This window comes from Prionailurus bengalensis, chromosome X (genome assembly GCF_016509475.1).
Source record: "Prionailurus bengalensis isolate Pbe53 chromosome X, Fcat_Pben_1.1_paternal_pri, whole genome shotgun sequence".
Lineage (NCBI taxonomy): Eukaryota > Metazoa > Chordata > Mammalia > Carnivora > Felidae > Prionailurus > Prionailurus bengalensis.
Window position 1 is genome coordinate 128,353,993 of NC_057361.1, and position 19,575 is coordinate 128,373,567.

Sequence of the window (19,575 nt, forward strand, 5' to 3'; positions counted from 1 at the left end):
AATTTTAGAGTTAAACTTGACAACTTCCTTTCCTCTGCCATCCATGGGCCAATAAGCTAACAAATCTTGTGGATTCTTCCTTCTTAATGAATCTCAAATCTGTTTCTTCCATGTCTGCTATGTACTTAGCCTAGTATTTTATCATTATCCCACATTCAGACTCTTTGAAACAATATTCTTCTGGCTCATCTTGCAGATCATGGTATCTGAGGCCCTGTATAGTTTTACTCTAACTTTTCTTAGCCTTACTATCATTCCACCTCAAGTTCTCTGTTTAAACCAGTTGGCCAACTTGTCTCCCAAACATCTCACTCATATCCATTTGTCATCTAGAGAAGTTCTGTACACACCCACGCACACATATATGCATGCATGCACATAGACACACACACACATGCACACACACGCACACTACACTCAGAGCAGTTGGGAAATTGTACACTTGTCAGCCTGTGAAGACTTTTTTCTAATCTAAGTGACTCCATTCCTCTGCTCTTGTATTGATTTACTACATTACTTCATTATAGTTTCTGGTATGATACTTGCTGCTTAACCAAATTGTTAGCATTTTGAACACTTGGATTGTCTGCACTCTGACTGTATCCTTTTCTGTGAGAGTAACTCACACATCGTTGTAAATCAAATGATTATTACTGGATCATTCATAAAGCTCTTCCTTCATTCAAATATTAGCCTTTATATTTTGTTTTGAAATGCATATATCAAGGTTGGATGTCTTTTATTTGACATATTCTCTTATAAAAATTTGCAGTTTTCTAAATAGAATTTCTAACCTAATCGTGTAATTCAATGCAATTGTATAATTGCAGGGAAACATGTTACTGCAGAGACAGAAGTAAATATTTCTATGGATTTTCCTCCAGGTTGACACCGTCAGAATTGTTCACATTCATTCTGTCATCATCTTGCGACGTTCTGATAAGAGGAAGGATCGAGTGGAAATTTCTCCAGAGCAGCTGTCTGCAGCCTCAACAGAGGCAGAGATATCCTTACTGGTCATTAAGAAGCTTTCGTGCTTTTACAGGTGCTGGGACTTCCAGGCCAGGCTCCTCTGTCTCCTGCCTAAGGAGATTTCACAGGTTTTCTTCCTGGTGACTCTCTCCCAGTTCGCATATTTACCTGTGAGAGCAAATTGTTTGCTTCATCAGAATTTCTTTCCATTTTTCCTTTTGAGTGGCTTTTATTGGAAAAATTAGAAATTTCTAATGTTCATGCTCTTAAATGCCAGACGATCCCAGTGTCAAGTATTGTGACAGTGATCTCTATGGGGCAGTTCCCTCCTCCTTCCTTTCATTCCCCCATTGCCCCTCTCCAGTCTGCTCTGCCCACCTCCCCTCACCCCAAGTTTTCCATGATTTAATTTCCAGGCCCTTGACTATCTTAGTCTCTATTCATTGGAGTTGAGGCTGCCTCTCAAAAAAAAAATGCATTGCTGAAAACTGAATGCAATATTCCATGCTAAATATAACCAAAAGTAATCAAATGGGAAATTTTCTTCCTATGATCAGGACTTCATATGTCCGCTATAGCAACTTAAATTTGCATCAATGGCTTTTAGTAATTCATTGGGTTTTTTTTTTATTAAGTTTATGTTGTCAATTAAAAAGTAACTTTTAAAACTAGGTGGTTCATATGCATAGGATAAACTTTCAAAGGTACAAAAACGTGTGAAAAGTAAATATTTCTCTCCAATGTCTATGTCCCAGTACCCTCATGGTCTGTCCCTGGACATAACCAGGGTTATCAGGTTTTCATGTATCCTTACAGGTAAATTCTGAGCATACAGAAACATACATGAATATTTTCTTTTTTTAAAAAAAACTATTTAACACACACACATATATATAATTATATATAATAAATGTTATATATTATATATATTATATACTATCTATAAATGGTAACATAATGATATATCATATGTATATTATATATATATATGATAGCTCATGACATTGCATAACAGCATATCTAGACAATCATTTACATCACTATATAGAGATACCTCATTCCGTTGTGTGCAAATTGTAGCCCCGGGTGACTTTTCTGGCCTCACACACGTTTAGGCTCTCTGTAACCTGCTGGGCAGCACTGTAACCTTGCACACACTGCATTTCACAGACATGCACATGTACATGTATGATGGAGTCCTAGAGGGTTTCCCCTCCAGCAGTGTGCGAGAGTGCCTGTTTCCCTGAACCTTCACAAACACTGTGGGTTATCAGAGCTTTTTGTTTTTGTGCTGCCAGGGCACAGTACTTGTGTTAAGGAAATTAGCTCTTTGTGGTAAGGATACTGATTTTTCTCAGCTTATTCATGATGTATGTATATTTCTCCAATCAAATTGTTTTTGCCTTTTTATATAATCAGATGTATCAATCTCTTACATACGTTTTGCAATCTTTTTTTAAACTCTATTTTGAAATAATTATAGATTCGTGGTAGGTTGCAAAAATAGTATAGAAAGGTCTTTGTACCCTTCACCCAGTTTCCTCCAAATGCTACATCTTAAATCATTGATAATACAACATGGAAACCAGAAAACTGACATTGATACAATGGGTGTCATTCTATGCCATTTTGTCACGTGTGTAAATATATGTGACCACCACAGTAGTCAAAATGCCGACTTGTTCCATCACCATATAGATTTGTCTCATGCTCCCTGTGTATAAGTCATGCTCACCCCGTCAAGCTTTGGCTCCAACTCCTGTTCTCCATCTCCCAGAACACAAGTGTATAAAAGTGTTTATAATTGTGCTTATATATTATAAGTTTGAGATACACTCCCAAGATGGGGGGGGGCGGTGACTGGATACACTGTTGCATGTTACTGCATGCATTGACATTACAATGTAATTACAATGTAATTGACATTACAATGACTCTCTGTTAAGAATTTACTAAACATCTTGTGTGCTCTTCACTGCTGTTGGAGGCGGAATTCCCTCAATGTGCAGTTGAAAAAAATGGGTTTAGAGAAGTTAAGTAACCTCTTTTTGCATCTAAAAATAAAAATATATATATTTAAAAAGTATTCTTTCTCAGATTTTTGTTGTATAGAAAGGATTATTTTGTTTTAACATAGTGATTTGCAGGAAAACAAATCAGCATTTTGTAAGATAGCAAAGCAGCAGCAGAAAGGGACAGTTGTCTTATTTCTAAGTTGAGTTCTTGTATCAAATTAGAGCACCAGATAGAGTTATGGGAAATTTTTGTCTCTAGGACAAAGGAGGAAAATATTCTCTTGCAGTATATTTCTTGACACATGAGGAGACCAAAGTAGGGGTCTTTGTTCATTTGGTCTCTGAAACCACCCTAATTGCTATTGTTGATACTGGCAGGCTGCCAGAGACAAATCAAATGAGTTTTTAAAACCTTGTATTTGTTTTTCAAAAATGTGAGTATGATGGAGCTAGAGAGAGGATTGAAGATTTACTCACCTTGATAATATGAGTTCCAAAGATTTAGATAAGCTACTTTTCAGATAACGCAGTGATAAGTATTTGAGTAATCAAACATTAGTAAGTTGGATTAAGAGGATGTAACTATTTACAGTAATGGAAGCCAAATAGAGTCTAGTTTTATTTATTTATTTATATCTTTAAGGTTTATTTATTTTTGGGAGAGATAGTGCATGCACGCAAATTTGGGAAGGGCACAGGGAGGGAGAGAGAGTTTCCCAAGCAGGTTCCACGCTGTCAGCAAGGTCATGACCTGAGCCAAAATCAAGAGTCGGAACTTAACCAACTGAGCCACCCAGGTGCTCCTTATTTATTTACTTTATTTATTTATTAAAAATTTTTTAATGTTTATTCATTTTTTGGGAGACAGAGACAGAGCACAAGCAGGGGAGGGGCAGAGACAGAGGGAGACATAGAATCTGAAGCAGGTTCCAGGTTCTGAGCTGTCAGCATAGAGCCCAATGCAGGGCTTGAACTCAGACTGCAAGATCATGACCTGAGCCGAAGTCGGATGCTCAACCGACTGAGCCACCCAGGCGCCCCTTTATGTACTTATTTTTTTTAACAATTTTTTAAAATGTTTATTTTTTTGAGAGAGAGCAAGAGACAGAGCTCGAGACGGGAATGGCAGAGAGAGAGGGAGTCACAGAATCTGAAGCAGGCTCCAGGCTCTGAGCTGTCAGCACAGAGCCCAATGCCGGGCTCGAACTCACAGACTGTGAGATCATGACCTGAGCCAAAGTCGGATGCTCAACCGACTGAGCCACCCAGGTGCCCCTTATGTACTTCTTTTTAAAGTAATCTGTACACTTGACTTGGGGCTTGAACTCACAACCCTGAGATCAAGAGTTGTGTGCTCTAGGGACTGAGCCAGCCAGGTGCCCCAAATTGATTCTATTTTTAAAGTTTATTTATTTATTTTTGAGAGAGGGAGAGTGAGGGTGCAGGGGAGGGGCAAAGACAGGGAGAGAGAGAATCCCAAGCACGCTCCATCCATGCTGTCAGTCCAGAGCCCAATGCAGGGCTTGAACTCACAAACTGTGAGACCATGACCTGAGCCAAAATCAAGAGTTGGATGCTTAACTGACTGAACTACCTAGGTGCCCCAATTCTATTTTTTTTTAAGTTTATTTATTTATTTTGAGTGAGAGCGCAGGAGGGGCCAAGAGAGAGGGATAGAGAGAATCCCAAGTAGGCTCCCCGCTGTTGGTGTAGAGCCCAACGCAGGGCTCAAACTCCCAAACCGTGAGGTGATGACCTGAGCCAAAATCAAGAGTCGGACAGTCAACCAATGGAGCCAGCCAGGTGCCCCCTGATTCTATTAAAAAAAAAAAAAATACTTTTGGCTTTAAACGGGAGGTCTGGGAAATTCTGGGCATTGACCTTATTTCATTCTTTTATTGATACTAAATTGGACTAGGTTTATTTTAAACCTCAGAATGCTTTCTGAGCCCATAAGCATCACAAATTTTGTTCCCACAAGTTGAAAATACCTTGACAGACACACAGGTTGGCTGAACTAACAGGTCGCCCCATGAGAGTTGTGGGCTGGTATCATTCCCATCCTCATATAACTGTTTGGCCTTCACATGTTGGTAAGTATTATGGGCTTGCAATGTTTATTATCTTTAGCAATCAGTATCATCTTTCCTTCTCCATTACATGAACTACAGTTATTTTAAACCATACTTTATCCTTAAACAGCTGCCCTTGTCCATGACCCTCGGATCATAACGTGAGCCCAAATCAAGAGTCAGATGCTCAACTGACTGAGCCACCCAGGCACCCTGTCATATTGTTTTTAGTAGAGCTAAAATTTCAGTACTCCATTTTGACTGTATTCATGAAACCACAACTAACTAAAACCTGACAATTGGCTGATACTTCAAAAAGTTTAAATTGTAACTGAAAATTGCTGATTGCTGAATACCACTGTCCAGTACCCTCCCATTTGGAATACTCAAAGGTGTCAGGTGTGAAAGCTACAAAATTGAGGTTTAACACATATTCCATCCTAGCTGTTGGGGCTCTCAACCTACCTCCTCATCCCTCTAATCAGTGTAATGTAACAAAATTCTTATCTCTTTTTTTTACTGCTTTTCCTGAGTCATGGTGATTTTTGGTGTCTACCTGACTCTTTTTTTTAAGGTTTTATTTATTTATTTTGAGGTGGGAGGAAGGAGAGGCAGAGGGAGAGAGAGAGAGAGAGAGAGAGAGAGAGAGAGAGAGAGATATGAATCCCAAGCAGGCTCCACGCTGTCAGATCAGAGCCTGACATGGGGCTCGAGCCCACAAACCATGAGATCATGACCTGAGCCAAAATCAAGAGCTGGACAGTGAACCGACTAAGCAACCCAGGTGCCCCAAAGGTTGTTTTCATAGCTATAAATGTAGTCCTGTAAAACCGTAATATCACTGAATAAATTCAGTGTTTGATTTTATCTAACTTCTCAAAAATAATTGCTATTTTCCTGTCACCCATTAACACTAAAATCAGATTTGCTTCTAATTTCTCCCATGGTAGTACCATCAGCCAGAAAGGAAGAAGTACCAACCATTAATGAAGGAAAGGTTAGAGAGTATATATTCCTGAACAATATTGTCACTATGGTAATAAGTTAGAATGGAAAATTTTCTGGTAAAAAAAGAAACTCTAAGAGCTTAGGAAAAAAACTATCAGTCTCTGAACTGGAACACCCATTCAGAGACTGATTGAGTTTTCCCCTCAGGGGCAACAGATCCAAGCTGTTAAACAAGAACCTAGGGAGGCATTTGCAATGTAGCAGTAAGAGCAGTAGGGCAAGTGACATCTTTACAAAAGGCAGTTAGGAAAACAAGGGTATTGCAGAATGTAATTGAACAAAAGAATCAGCTAAATAGTGAAAATGACTAAGGAACCAAATGAAAAGAATTTAACACAAAGTAAATTTGGAGACTAGAGCATTGAGATCTTATCTTGAAAATAATATCTAACTGGGTAAGAAAAAGGAATAAATAACAAAATGGAATAAAGTCTATGCTCAACGTTGCTTTTAAGAGTGTTAATTTTCTTTCTAAACTGCAGATGGGAAGGTCAGAGAGTTATCACACCAGGAGAGTTGGGAACAGCAGCTTTGGATTCTGTTAGGGGGCAGGTCTGTTAGACTCTCATTTCAGTCACTAGTTGAGAGACTAGTTAAGAGATCTTCCCTGTGCCACACTTTCGTCACTACAGAAAAGGTGAACATGTTATCAGAGTAGTATATGAAATCATGTATAAGTCATTCTGTCCCATGCTCAGCACAATAACAAAGATACCAAAGCATTTATCCATAGAACTCAACATGGAGAGAGCATGAGTAAATATTTAAAGTTGAATGGCAGACACCATTGGAAGGATTAACAAGAACATTGAGGTCACAAAACTATAGGTAAAATTAAAGAAAAAAATCATCTCCCAACTAAACTGGTGTTCACAATGACTAGATTGTTGTGTAATTCCAGAGCCTAAGGAATTGTGTAGATACAAAGATGTATAGGTCATCTCCAAATGGTTGTTCAAGAATTAAGTCAAGCAGGTGTCCTGTGTTAGCAAGTCCTGGAAAAAAATGAGTGATGATTTAAAGTATGTATAGTAAGTATGTTTAGTGGGAAAAATATTCCAAGCTACATTCAAGAATGACAAGTGAGAAGGAGTGAAATGAAAATATTTTTTCGTTAAGAGGTAGAGAGAGGGAGGTGACAATGTGTGTGTGTGTATGAAGAATTTTAATGTGTTTTATGATAAGGTAGTATAATTAAAGTTCCAGTAGGTTAGAATGGTTATTACATTAATGATTATTCAACAAATTTATAGGATACCTGAATGGAACAATATAGTGACAGTTTCTGCTGGTTTGGGCCTTATGATTTTGTGGGGAAAAAACAGTTAAAGTACTAAAGGGGAAACAAAGAGTAACAACAATAAAGAAGAAATATAGAACATTTGTACCAGCAAAATTTTAAAAATGTTTATTTATTTTGAGAGAGAGAGCAGGAAAGGGGCAGAGAGAGAGTCCTAAGCAGGCTCTGAGCTATCAGCGCACAGCCTGACGTGGGGCTCAATCTCACAAACCATGAGATTATGAACTGAGCCAAAGTTGGACAGTTAACCGACTGAGCCACCCAGATGCCCCAATACCTAATGTTTTGTATCCTTCATAAGAATTATACCTGTAAGAATTTCCTCCAGAATAGTTCTACACTTCCATTCTTTATTGTCAAGTCTAATACATTCACTTCCCTAGAAGATGTCCATCAAAAGGATTATTGCAGGAGACTTCGCCTTTTTCCGGGGATTTTCTTTCTCTCTGAGTCCCCTGGAAGAGATTATCAACTTTTAGGGGGCTAATTGAAGAGTCATTAATCTAATTTCTCTTATTTAATTGCAAACTTCCTAGAGTACTCTTCACTCACCTAGTAAAGTGTTCTGAATCTTGAGAGGACTGTGTGCTACCATTATCTTTAAATCTTCATATTTGTGAGATACAGCTTATTGACAGCAGATTTTTATGTTTATTCGCAGATGTTCGCACACAAGCTATGTACCAGATGATGGATCAAGGCTTTGTAGGACTTATTTTTTCCTGCTTCATAGAAGATAAAAACACAAAGGTATTGTGTGTGTGTGTGTGTGTGTGTGTGCAAGTGTGTGTGTAAAAACACACACACACACAGAATAGAGAAAAATCTTTTTGCAATTTCAATAGGGTGGCCAGGGAAGGTTTCAATGAGAAGGGTCATTGAGTCAGGACCTGAAGAAAGTGAGGGAGCAAGTCTTGTGGATTTCTTGGGGGAAGAGCGTTCCAGGCAGAGGAAATAGCCAGTGCAAAGACCCTGAGGTGAGTGCGGCATGTTCAGGGGACATCAAGGAAGTCAGTGTGGCTGCAGCAGAGTGAGGAAGACCGTGACCATATGTTCCAGTTTGCCTCTGTCAGTCCCAGTTTTACCCCACGATCCCAGTCTCCTATTTAGTTCACACCTTTCCTTCTTGGAAGTGTCCTGGTTTGGATAGTGACTCATTTGGTCATTCTGCAATGAAGTCTGAAAGATAACGGGGCCAGATCTTAAGAGGCCTTTGATTTCACTCTGATTTGGGAAGCCACTAGGGGGTGACTTTATGTTGTAATGGAATCTCTCTGGCTACTGTGTTGATAGTCGACTGGACGGTGGGTGCGGGCGGTGCAGGGGGAGGGAGGGAGTGGAATCCATGATGTCCATGAGACCAGGTAGGAAGATGCTGTAGTAGTCTAGGCAAGAGGTGATGGAGGTTTGCCCATGGGGTAGGAGTGGAGGTAATGAGAAAGAGCCAGATTCTGCAGACATTTCCATGGCTAGTAATAGTAACAAATGTTGCCATTTATCACCTATTGTATGGTGCCTGCTTATTAGGTGTTTTACATAAACATGCTCTAACCTTGACAATAGGTCTGTGAGGACTATTATTATGTGTATGGATGAGCCAAGCTCAGAGAAGCTCAGTCAGTGGCTAGTCTTGCTAGTCTGTCTAGAGTGTTTCTTTTTGAATTTTAGATTTGTAGGCTTGACCATGTGTCAGTTCAAACAAAAAGAAAATTACTATTTAATATTGTAGGAATGAATTTTGCCAAGACTATCAAATGTGTTGTGTCCTTTAGTATATAATTACATTGTCAGAATCTGTATTAATAATGAATATTCTTCATAAAATCACTCTTTTCCAGAAACATTAAAGTAACTTGAACTTTATACTTCATATGAAATGACTTTGGCTTTGTCATCATAAATTTATTTGTTGTCATTATAAATAGTTGAATAAGTTTGTCAGCTTCCAACAAAGCAGTTTGAGTGCTCTAGTTTTCCGTTTCTTGGTTCTCATGTTTATAAGTAATTCTCTGCTGTCACATGAATGCATGTTCATGTTCATGTTGACTGAGTACATGATCCTGTATAGAAATTGATCGATGGCATATTCCATCTTTGGAAAGCCGTTTAACGCTCCTCTTCTGAGGGTCTGTAGATACCGCTCATGTAAGGATAGGAGTTTTAGGTTTGAATCTACTAAATTGCTATACCTGTTTCAATATTAATCCTTTTCTGTGTGATCTTTCTGTTTCTTTCTCTTCCTTTTTCTTTTGTTTTTAGACTGGCCGGGTACTCTACACTTGCTTTCAATCCATACAGGCCCAAAAGAGCTCAGAGTAAGTATGACAAACATGTATGTATGTATTGGTGGGTTCATTTTCATTCCAGGGAATTGATTGTTTAGTTTAATTTTATTTCTCTCACTAATAAGACACTAATAATTCTATAAATCTACTTATACCCCTTAACATCTCTGTGAGGTGTTAGAATCTCTTTAGCATCTTGGATTTTAGGGATCTAGAATGCTAGGATCATATAAAAAGTCTGTTCATTGCAATTACATCATGAGAGCCCTGTCCCACTTTTCCTTTCCTGAAGTTATTCGAAAATGAGTTACTACTTTTCCTTCCTCTTGTAAATTGTAAAACAAAGACTGAGTATGCAAACTATTATAGATTTCTTGTCTTTGCTGTGCCATAAACTTGCTTTCAGAATTACAGTATTTTATTTAAATGCTTGCATAGGTTAGTTCCTCATTTCAATTCAATTCAGCCTGAATTAGCAAATCTTAATACAATATGTACTATATGCCAAGGACCATGGTACAGACTGAGGATGCAGAGATGGAAGCCAAGTTCATCATCTAATTGGGAGACAGAAGTAGACAGTCTTACATTTTTTTCTTATATTTGTCAATGTGTCGTTATAGCATTGTTTGAAAGAGCAAAGAATTGGAAAAAGTAGATGTAAGTACGGAACCAAGGAAATAAATTATGATGCATCTAAATAATGGAATAATAAGCCATTAACAAATATGAGGAAGGTCAGGAGTAATACAGAAATATCTGCAATATACATTGTTAAATAAAAAAGATAAGGTACAAGAATAGCATGGAGAGCCTGCCACTATTTGTGTAAGGGTATGGGAGAGGAGTATATATACACCAGCGCACTTGCTTGTAAATATATCAGATATCTGGAAGGAAACATGTCAGTCACCTCAGCAAAGAGGAAGTGGGAATGAAGGAGACTTCATTGGACCCTTCAGTTAGCATACAGAAGTGTTACTTAGTCAAGAAAATTTAATTACAATTTTTTTATCAAAGTAATAGATGCATATGCATAAAAATATCAAATGGTACGGAAGAACATAATAGTCTCCCTCCTCAGAAGGAGCCACTGTCTCCTAATTTTGTTTTTAGTCTTGATGTTTGCTTTGATATATCTAAATAATATGCTTTTCATACTCTTTCTTGATTTATTACTATTAGCTATTATCTGTTCTTATTAAGTTATCTTGCAGTCACAAGTGAGGATTTAGCCCCATTTCCATTTTCCCCAATGTAGTCATATTACTACTTTTTGTTCTGTTGGTTACTTTTCTAATCATGAACTTTGTCCCTTTATTTATTCTGTCAACAATAGACAATATCTTTTGGCTCCCTATTGTTACTTGTAGTTTTACCATAAACCTTTGTATTTTCACAGTTGCAAACATCTATGTTCTGTGTTGTAACCATAATTGCATTTTCTGTGCTTTCTCTACTGTTGACTCTAAGAGTATAAAATAAAGTGTCTATATTATTATGATTATGTAAATATTCTTCCATGTACAACCAAGCAATGCAAAGCAGTATGATTCCATTTCCTTTCTTGTATAGTTTTTTGCTTTTTCATGGATTTTTGAACGGCTTCCCTCCTAATTTTTCTGCCTTTAACACCTCACTGAGTTCCAATTTGTTAGGACTAATATAAAAATCTTTGGAATCCCTGCTTTTGCTAGGATTATTCCCTGAAGCCCTCCATCTTCCTACCTTAGCCAAGGCTTATCCTGGGACTTTTGTTCATTATTCTCCTTGGTGAGATCCATTGTTGTCTGGATTTCATGTCATCTTTCTTGGTTCACTCTTTCTAAGAAAGGTATGCATTTGAGTCTTTTACCAGTGTAATGCTTGTTGTTTTACAGGGGACTTTTTTTTTCTCTGACAGCTTTTAGGAGCTTCTGTATTCTTGATGTTGTGGAATTTTCTGTGATATATCCAGAGTGTGGATATTCTGTGATTCAAACTGTTGGACACTGTCAGTCAGACAGTACTTGTCCTGCCAGTAGGGGAAGTTCTCTGCTATTGTTTTCTTTTGTATCCCCAGATATAACCATGTATACCCAGTTCCTGGGAGGAGAAAATATTATTTACAATTCAGTGCCATCCCATAATTTAAAATTTCTTCCCATAATTTAAAATTTCTTCAAGTGTAAATCAGTCTTGGGGGGATAATTTCTCATTCTTTCAGTTACTTCTCTTTCTCTCCATTTTGACTCTAGATGGCATTTGAAGTATTGGGAAAGAGAAGTAAATGCACTTATGCTATAGGGAAAGGAGACTTCCTGGTCTCATACTGGTTTTGGGAATCAGGGCATGAGTCCTTCTATTCATGATTAATGTTCACCTTCATTTATGCAATGTATTCCTCCTCTCTCATGGACTTGAAGCTCCAACATAAGGAGATACCTTAACAGCTTCCTCTCCTGTGACTTCCTCTCTCTATTCTTTGATAATTCCTTCCCCTATTAGTCAGATATTAAAGCTCCTAGATTGTCAAAAGAACTCTTTTAACTCCTATTTTCTGTCTCTTTTTTTGTTGTTCTGATTTCTCAGGTATATTTGCGATTTTATCTTCCAACCCTTGCATTTTAGCAATTTAATATTTTTAACTTCTGAGCGATTTTTCTTTAGTGGTTATTCCTATTTCACAGTATCCTATTCTTGCTTTATTGATATATTGAAATGTTAAATTTTCTTCTGTTTTTTTTTTGTTTTTTCAGTTTCTGTTTATTTTTTATTATATTTGATATATTCTATAAACATTTTATGATTTATATTTTTATATCTTGCTTTTCATCCTCTTTTAATAACAAGGCAACATAACATGAGTGATAGCTCATTATTTGTGGCCTTAGCTTGTCAACAGGAAGCTTCATTTTAGGGTGAGTGGGTTCAGAGCCAGCCATTTTTCTGGTGGATCACTTTTAGGTATCTTGCTCTGGGATATCAATTTTAACAATTACCACAATCCCAGACAGTTTCTTCTATTAGGAGAATTCTTGCTGCTGCTGCTGCTGCTGCTGCTGCTGCTATTGCTGCTAATGATGATGATGATGATTTTGGCTTAAGAATGGAAGCCTACTTACTAGGTATTTTGTGTATACTGAGTCCCAATTGTGGAAGAGCACAAAAGGGGAGTAACTAGAGTCCCAAATTTCTGGCAGGAAGACCAAAAGGGTAGCTTCCAGGAAATTACACAAAGGTAGGAGTATGTTAAAGCCAACTTCATAAAGTTGTTTATAAATTTCTGGGTCCACTCGTGAGCCATGTGTGCATGGACCTGATCTTAATTAGCATAAATGAAAACTGGATTAACTGGTAGACCACCACATTGGTCCCATGCTAACCACTGGGTGGCAAACATGCAGGAAAGACCTGAAGAGCACTAGAAAGGCTCTGAAAATTGAACTGACATTGGAACCACAGCCCACTGTGGAAATTTCAACCCGAACTTAACTAGGCAGGTGCCCTGCTAAAACAAAGACAACATTCTCTGTAGACTATAAACAAGACCCAGTGTATCATTTAAAAAATATTCAAAATACGCAGGATGCAATTCAGAATTATTTGGCATGTGAAGAACCACAAAAGCCTCAACTTGCATGGAAAATGATAATCAACAGATGTCAACACTGAGATGACAGTGATGTAGGATTGATCTGGTAAACACTTGAAAGCAACTAGTATAAAAATGTTTTTGAAAATCACAACTTCTGCAACAAATGTTTAAGTAGAAAGTCTCAGCAAACAAATGCAAGACCTAAAGAAGCAAGCAGTCACTGAAATATAAGACTCACTGGATGCACTTGATAGCACAATGGAGATGATAGAGGAAAGAGTAAACATTGATGATAGATCGGTAGAAACTATCCAATCTGAATAAGAGAAGAAAAAGATAATTGACTAAAGTGAATAGAGAGAATGATATCAACAAAAATGGCAGAGTAGGAAACTTCAAATGTTCTCCACGAAAGCAGCAAATAATCTGGCCAAAGCTGTCAGAATCAACTTTATTGGAACTGTAGAAACTAATCAAAGCTTTATAGGAACCAGGCAAATGCTTAGGATAAACATCACAGTCTCACATTTAAGGAAATCTCTGTTGAGTCACTCGATGTCCACTAAGCTAACAGGACAGAAGTCTCAGTGGCTACACATAACAAAGATCGTGTAAAATTACTTCAAGAAAGTTATTAAACACACAAAATAAGATAAAATAAGCAGCAACAATAAACCCTGGGGAGGGTGTAGAATCTGATTTCCACAGTTACCACATTATAATATTCAAAACGTCCAGTTTTAAAAACAAAAAAGGCATTCAAAGAAACAAATTTTGGGCCATAAACAGGAAAAAAGGAATTAATAAAAACATTCCTGAAGGAAACCCAGACATTAGATTTACTAGACAAAAAGATTTTTAATCAACTGTTTAAAATATCGTCAAAAAGCTAAAAGGAAACCATGTACAAAGAACTAAAGGAAACCATGAGAATGTCAGAGGATATCAAACAGAATATTGATGATGAGATAAATTATAAAGAGGAACCAAATAGGAATTCTGGAATGAGAAGTACAATAACTGAAATGAAAAATTCAATAGGTTCAATAGCAGATTTGAGAAGACAAAAAGAAAGAATCAATTGAGATTACTGTCTGAGGAGCAGAAAGTAAAAAGAATGAAGAAAATTGAACAGAGCCTAAGAGACCCACGGGACACCTTAAAACATTATCAATATACTCAAATAGGAGTCTCAGAACAAGATGAGAGAGAGGAGCAGAAAATATATATGAAGGAATAATGGTCAAAAACTTCCCAAATTTAATAAAAAGCATGAATCTACACACTTAAGAGTCTCAAAGGATTCCAAACAGGAAAAACTCAAGGAGATTGACATTGAGACATATTATAAACAAAGTGTTGGAAGCCAAAGGCAAAGAGAGAATCTGGAAAGCAAGAGAAGTGACTCTTACATACAAGGGATTCTTTTTTTTTAAAAAAATGTTAATGTTTATTTTTTGAGACAGAGAGAGAGACAGAGCATGAGCAAGGGAGGGGCAAAGAGAGAGAGGGAGACACAGAATCCGAAGCAGGCTCCAGGTTCCGAGCCGTCAGCACAGAGCCCGACATGGGGCTCAAACCCATAAACCCTGAGATCATGACCTGAGCTGAAGTTGGATACATAACTGACTGAGCCACCCAGGTGCCCCATACAAGGGATTCTTAATAAGATTGAGAGGCAATTTATCATCAGAAACCAGGGAGGCCAGAAGGTAGTGGGATGACATAGTCTAATATGCTGATAGAAAAAAAAAGAACAACAACACTACCAAGTAAGAATTCTGTATCTGGCAAAATTATCCTCTTAAAGTGAAAGAAATTGACATTCTCAGGTAAACAAAGACAGAGTATTTTTACTAGTAGGTCTGCCTTATAGGAATTGCTCAAGTGAGGCCTTCAGGCTAAAATAAAAGAACACTTAAAGGTTAACTAACTTGGATTTAAATTAAACAGTAAAATAAAGTAAAATGAAAGGACACTTGACAGTAACTTGAATCCACACAAAGAAATAAAGAATAGCAGAAAGGGGCGCCTGGGTGGCGCAGTCGGTTAAGCGTCCGACTTCAGCCAGGTCACGATCTCGCGGTCCGGGAGTTCGAGCCCCGCGTCGGGCTCTGGGCTGATGGCTCAGAGCCTGGAGCCTGTTTCCGATTCTGTGTCTCCCTCTCTCTCTGCCCCTCCCCCGTTCATACCCTGTCTCTCTCTGTCCCAAAAATAAATAAACGTTGAAAAAAAAATTAAAAAAAAAAAAAAAGAATAGCAGAAAGATAACTACATAGTTTGATATAAACATCAGTATTAATGTATTAATTTTCACTTTGAAACTTCTGTTTTTATCCCTATAGGATTTAAAAGGCAATTACATAAAGCAACATTTACTAATCAGTTGATAGACAATATGTATAAAGAATTTTTAATAATTTTTAATAATAACATAAAAGGATGGGAATGGAGCTAGATAAGAGCAATGTGTATATGATTGAAACTAAGTTGGTATTGATTTCAATTAGGTTGTCAGAAAATAGGTTAATTGTAATTTCCAGGGCAACCATTGAGGAAATGTCTTTCTAATACAAAAGAAGGCAGTAATGGAGGTATTGAGGAGCAAAAAAATACATGACATATAGAAAACAAATAGCAAAATGGCAGAACTCTTAATAATTATGTTAAGTATAAATATAAATAAACTCTCCAATTGAAAGACAACAGTTGTCAGAATGGATAAAAGAAAAATAACTATCTACAGATGACTCACTTTAGATCCAAAGTAAAAGAATGGGAAACGATACATGCAAATAGTAGTAATCAAAGAGAGCTGGAGTACCTTTGCTAATATCAGACAAAGTAGACTTTAAGATAAAAATTGTTATGAGACAAAGGAGGACATTACATAACAATAAAAGTGTCAGTCCAACAAGAAGATAAAACAATTATAAATGTATATACACCTGACAAAAGGGTCCCAAAATATATCATGTAAACATTGACAGAACTAAAGGGAGAAGTAGATGGCTCAGCAATAGAACAACCAGAAAAAAAAATAATGAAACAGAACACTTGAACAACACTATCAACCAACTACACCTGACAGACCTATGTGGAATACTCCACCAAATAGTAGCTGAAAACACATTCTTTTCAAGTACACATGGGATGCTCTCCACAGTTAAACTGAATGTTAGTCCACAAAGCAAGTCTCAATACATTGTAAAAGATTGAAATCATACAAAACATCTTCTACAAAAATAGAATGAAATCTGAAATCAGCTACATAAGGAAATGTGGAAATTTCACATATATTAGGAAATTAAATATTCTTAAGCAACCAATGGGATAAAGAAAACATTACAAAGAAATTAGAAAATACTTTGAAAAGAAAATCACAGCATACCAAAATGTATGAGATGCACAAAAAGCAGTACTGAGAAGGAAATTTATAGCTGTATAATAAAAAAGAAATCAGCCAGGAATTCCTGGCTGGCTCAGTCAGTAGAGCATGTGAGTCTTGATCTTGGGGTTGTGAGTTTGAGCTCCATTTTAGGTGTAGAGATTACTTAAAAAATAAAATAAAATTAAAATTAAAACAATAATAAATACCTCAAGTCATTAACCTCACTTTACACTTTAAGGAAAAAGTGTAACCTAAATACAAAGCAATTAGAAGGAAGGAAATCATAAATGTTAAAGTTGAAGACAAGATAAGGAATAGAAAAACAGTAGATAAAATAAAATAAACCAAAAGTTCTTTGAAAAGATCAACAAAATTGACGTATCTTTAGCTTGATTGAAAAATAAAAATGAGAGAAAACACAAATAACTAAAATCTGAAATAAAAGCAGGCTACCACTACTGACCTTCCAGAAATAAAAAGGATTATAAGGTAAAACTGAACAATTGCATGCCAACAAATTAGATAGCCTAAATAAAATGGACACATTCCTAGAAATACACAAATTGCCAAAACTGGCTCAAAAAGAAAGAAAACTAGAGCAGACTTATAAAAAATAGATTGAATCAGTAGTCAAAAACCTCCTGACAAAGAAAACTCCCAAGACCAGATGACTACACTGGTTAATTCTGCCACACACTGAAAAAGAATGAACACTAATCCTTCTCAAAGTCTTCCAAAAAATAGGAGAGAGTACTCTCACTCATTCTTTGAGTCCAGCATTACCCTGATACCAAAGCCAGACAAAGATAGCACAATAAAAAAGAAAGAAAAAAATTACAAAGCAATATTCCTTCTGAATACAGATACAAAAATTTTCAGGGAAGTATTAGCAAACTGAATCTAACAGCAGATTAGAAGGATTATATACCATGACCAAGTGGGATTTATCCCAGACATACAAGCAAGTTTTTTTTTAATGTTTATTTTTGAGAGAGAAGAGAAAGGATGTGCACAAGCAGGGGAGGGGCAGAGGGAGGGAGACAGAGGATCTGAAGTGGGCTCTGCACTGTCAGTAGAGAGCCCAATGTGGGGCTCGAACCCACGAACCGTGAGGTCATGACCTGAGCCAATGTTAGTTGCTTAACTGACTGAGCCACCCAGGTATCCTACAAGCAAATTTTAACATAAAGTCAATTAATATATATGAAGGAAAAAACCCCACATGATTATCTCAGTTGGTGCAGAAAAGGTATTTGACAGATTCCAACACAGTTTCATAATAAAAACACTCAAAAAACTAGGAATTTAGAGGATACTCCTCAATATTTATGGACATTTAAGAAGACTCACAGCTAGGGGTGATTGGGTGGCTCATTCGGTTGAATGTCTGATTCTTGATTTCAGCTCAGGTCATGATCTCATGGTGGTGAGCTCAACCCTGCCTTGGGCTCCGTACTGTGCATGGAACCTGCTTAAGATTCTCTCTCTCTCTCTCTCTCTCTCTCTCTCTCTCTCTCTCTCTCTCTCTCTCTCAGAAAACAAAAAGCCTACAGCTAACATTTTACTCAGTAGTGAAAGAGCGAAAACTTTCTAAGATCAGGAACAAGAAAAGTTGCCCATTTTCACCACTGCTATTCACCACTGTACTGGTAGTGCTAGCCAAGACAATTAAACAAAAGAAATAAAAGGCATCCAAGTTGAAATAAGTAAAACTATCTGTATTTGAAGATGACTTGATATATATATATACGTATATATATATGTGTGTGTATATATATACACGTATATATATATAATCAATATATATAATCAATCCCATACAAGTCCCCCAAAGCTATTAGAGATAATAAAAAAATTCAGGAAAGCTGTAGTGTTCAAAATCAATATACAAAAATCAGTTGTATTTCTGTACACCAGCAAGCAACAATCCAAATAGGAAATTAAGGAAAAAATTCCGTTTACAGTAGCATCCAAAATAATAAAATACTCAGGACAAAATTTAACCGAGGAAGAGGGAGACTTGTAAAGTTAAAAATAGAATACACTGCTGAAAGAAATTAAGGAACACCTGAATAAATCAAAAAGCATCCCAATGTTCATAGACTGGAAGATTCAATATCATTAAGGTGACAATACTTCCCAAAGAGACCAACATATTCAATACAATACCTATTAAAATTCTAATGGGCCTTTTTACATAAATTGGAAGAGATGATCCTAAAATTTATATAATAGTGAAAAAGAACAGAGTTGGAGGAATCACACTTCAGATTTCAAAACTTGCTACAAAGCTTCAGTAACCAAAACACTGTAGATCTGACATAAGTATAGACCTATAAATCAGTGGAATAGAGTGGAGTCCAGAAGTAAGCCTGTATACCTATGGCCAATTGATTTTCAATAAGGGTGCCAATGTCATTTGATGAGGAAAGAATAGTCTGTTCAAGTGGTGCTGAGGCAACTGGATATCCATATCTAGTATAAACAAAAAATAACTTAAAATAGATCAATGACCTAAATAGAAGAGCTGAAACCATAAAACACTTAAATAAAACATAGGGGTAAATCAATACATTAGATTTTAGATGGAATCTTAGATATGACACCAAAGGCATGAGTAACAAAAGAAAACATCAAGTGGATTTAAAAAAATTAAAAACTCTTGTGCCTCAAAAGACATTATCAAGAAAGTGAAAAGACAAGCTACAGAATAGGAGAAAATATTTGCAAGTCATATCTATTATGGCTCTAGCATTCAGAGTATGTAAGGAAGTCTTACAACTCAACATCAAAATGACAAACAACTGAACTTAAAAATGGGCAAAAGATTTGAAAAGACCTTTCTGAAGAGGGTGTACAAATGGCTAGCAAGTACATGATAAAATTCTCAACATCATTAGTCATTTGGAAAATGCAAATCAAGACTAAAATGGGATAGCATCTCACATTTGGCTA

At 36.7% G+C, this 19,575-nt stretch overlaps 1 protein-coding gene across 4 annotated transcripts in view; it reads left to right on the forward strand.

The window, feature by feature from the left end:
* The window catches only part of BRCC3 (BRCA1/BRCA2-containing complex subunit 3), a 63,702-nt gene that overhangs the window by 4,747 nt on the left and 39,380 nt on the right, over window positions 1–19,575 (forward strand). For 3 of the 4 annotated variants that reach the window (XM_043571341.1, XM_043571343.1, XM_043571344.1), the window contains 4 exons: window positions 885–1,004; window positions 4,993–5,080; window positions 8,029–8,117; window positions 9,627–9,682. In XM_043571341.1, coding sequence (XP_043427276.1) covers window positions 885–1,004; window positions 4,993–5,080; window positions 8,029–8,117; window positions 9,627–9,682 — 353 coding nt within the window. The remainder of the gene's footprint in view (window positions 1–884; window positions 1,005–4,992; window positions 5,081–8,028; window positions 8,118–9,626; window positions 9,683–19,575) is intronic. The other variant, XM_043571342.1, reaches the window with a different exon arrangement.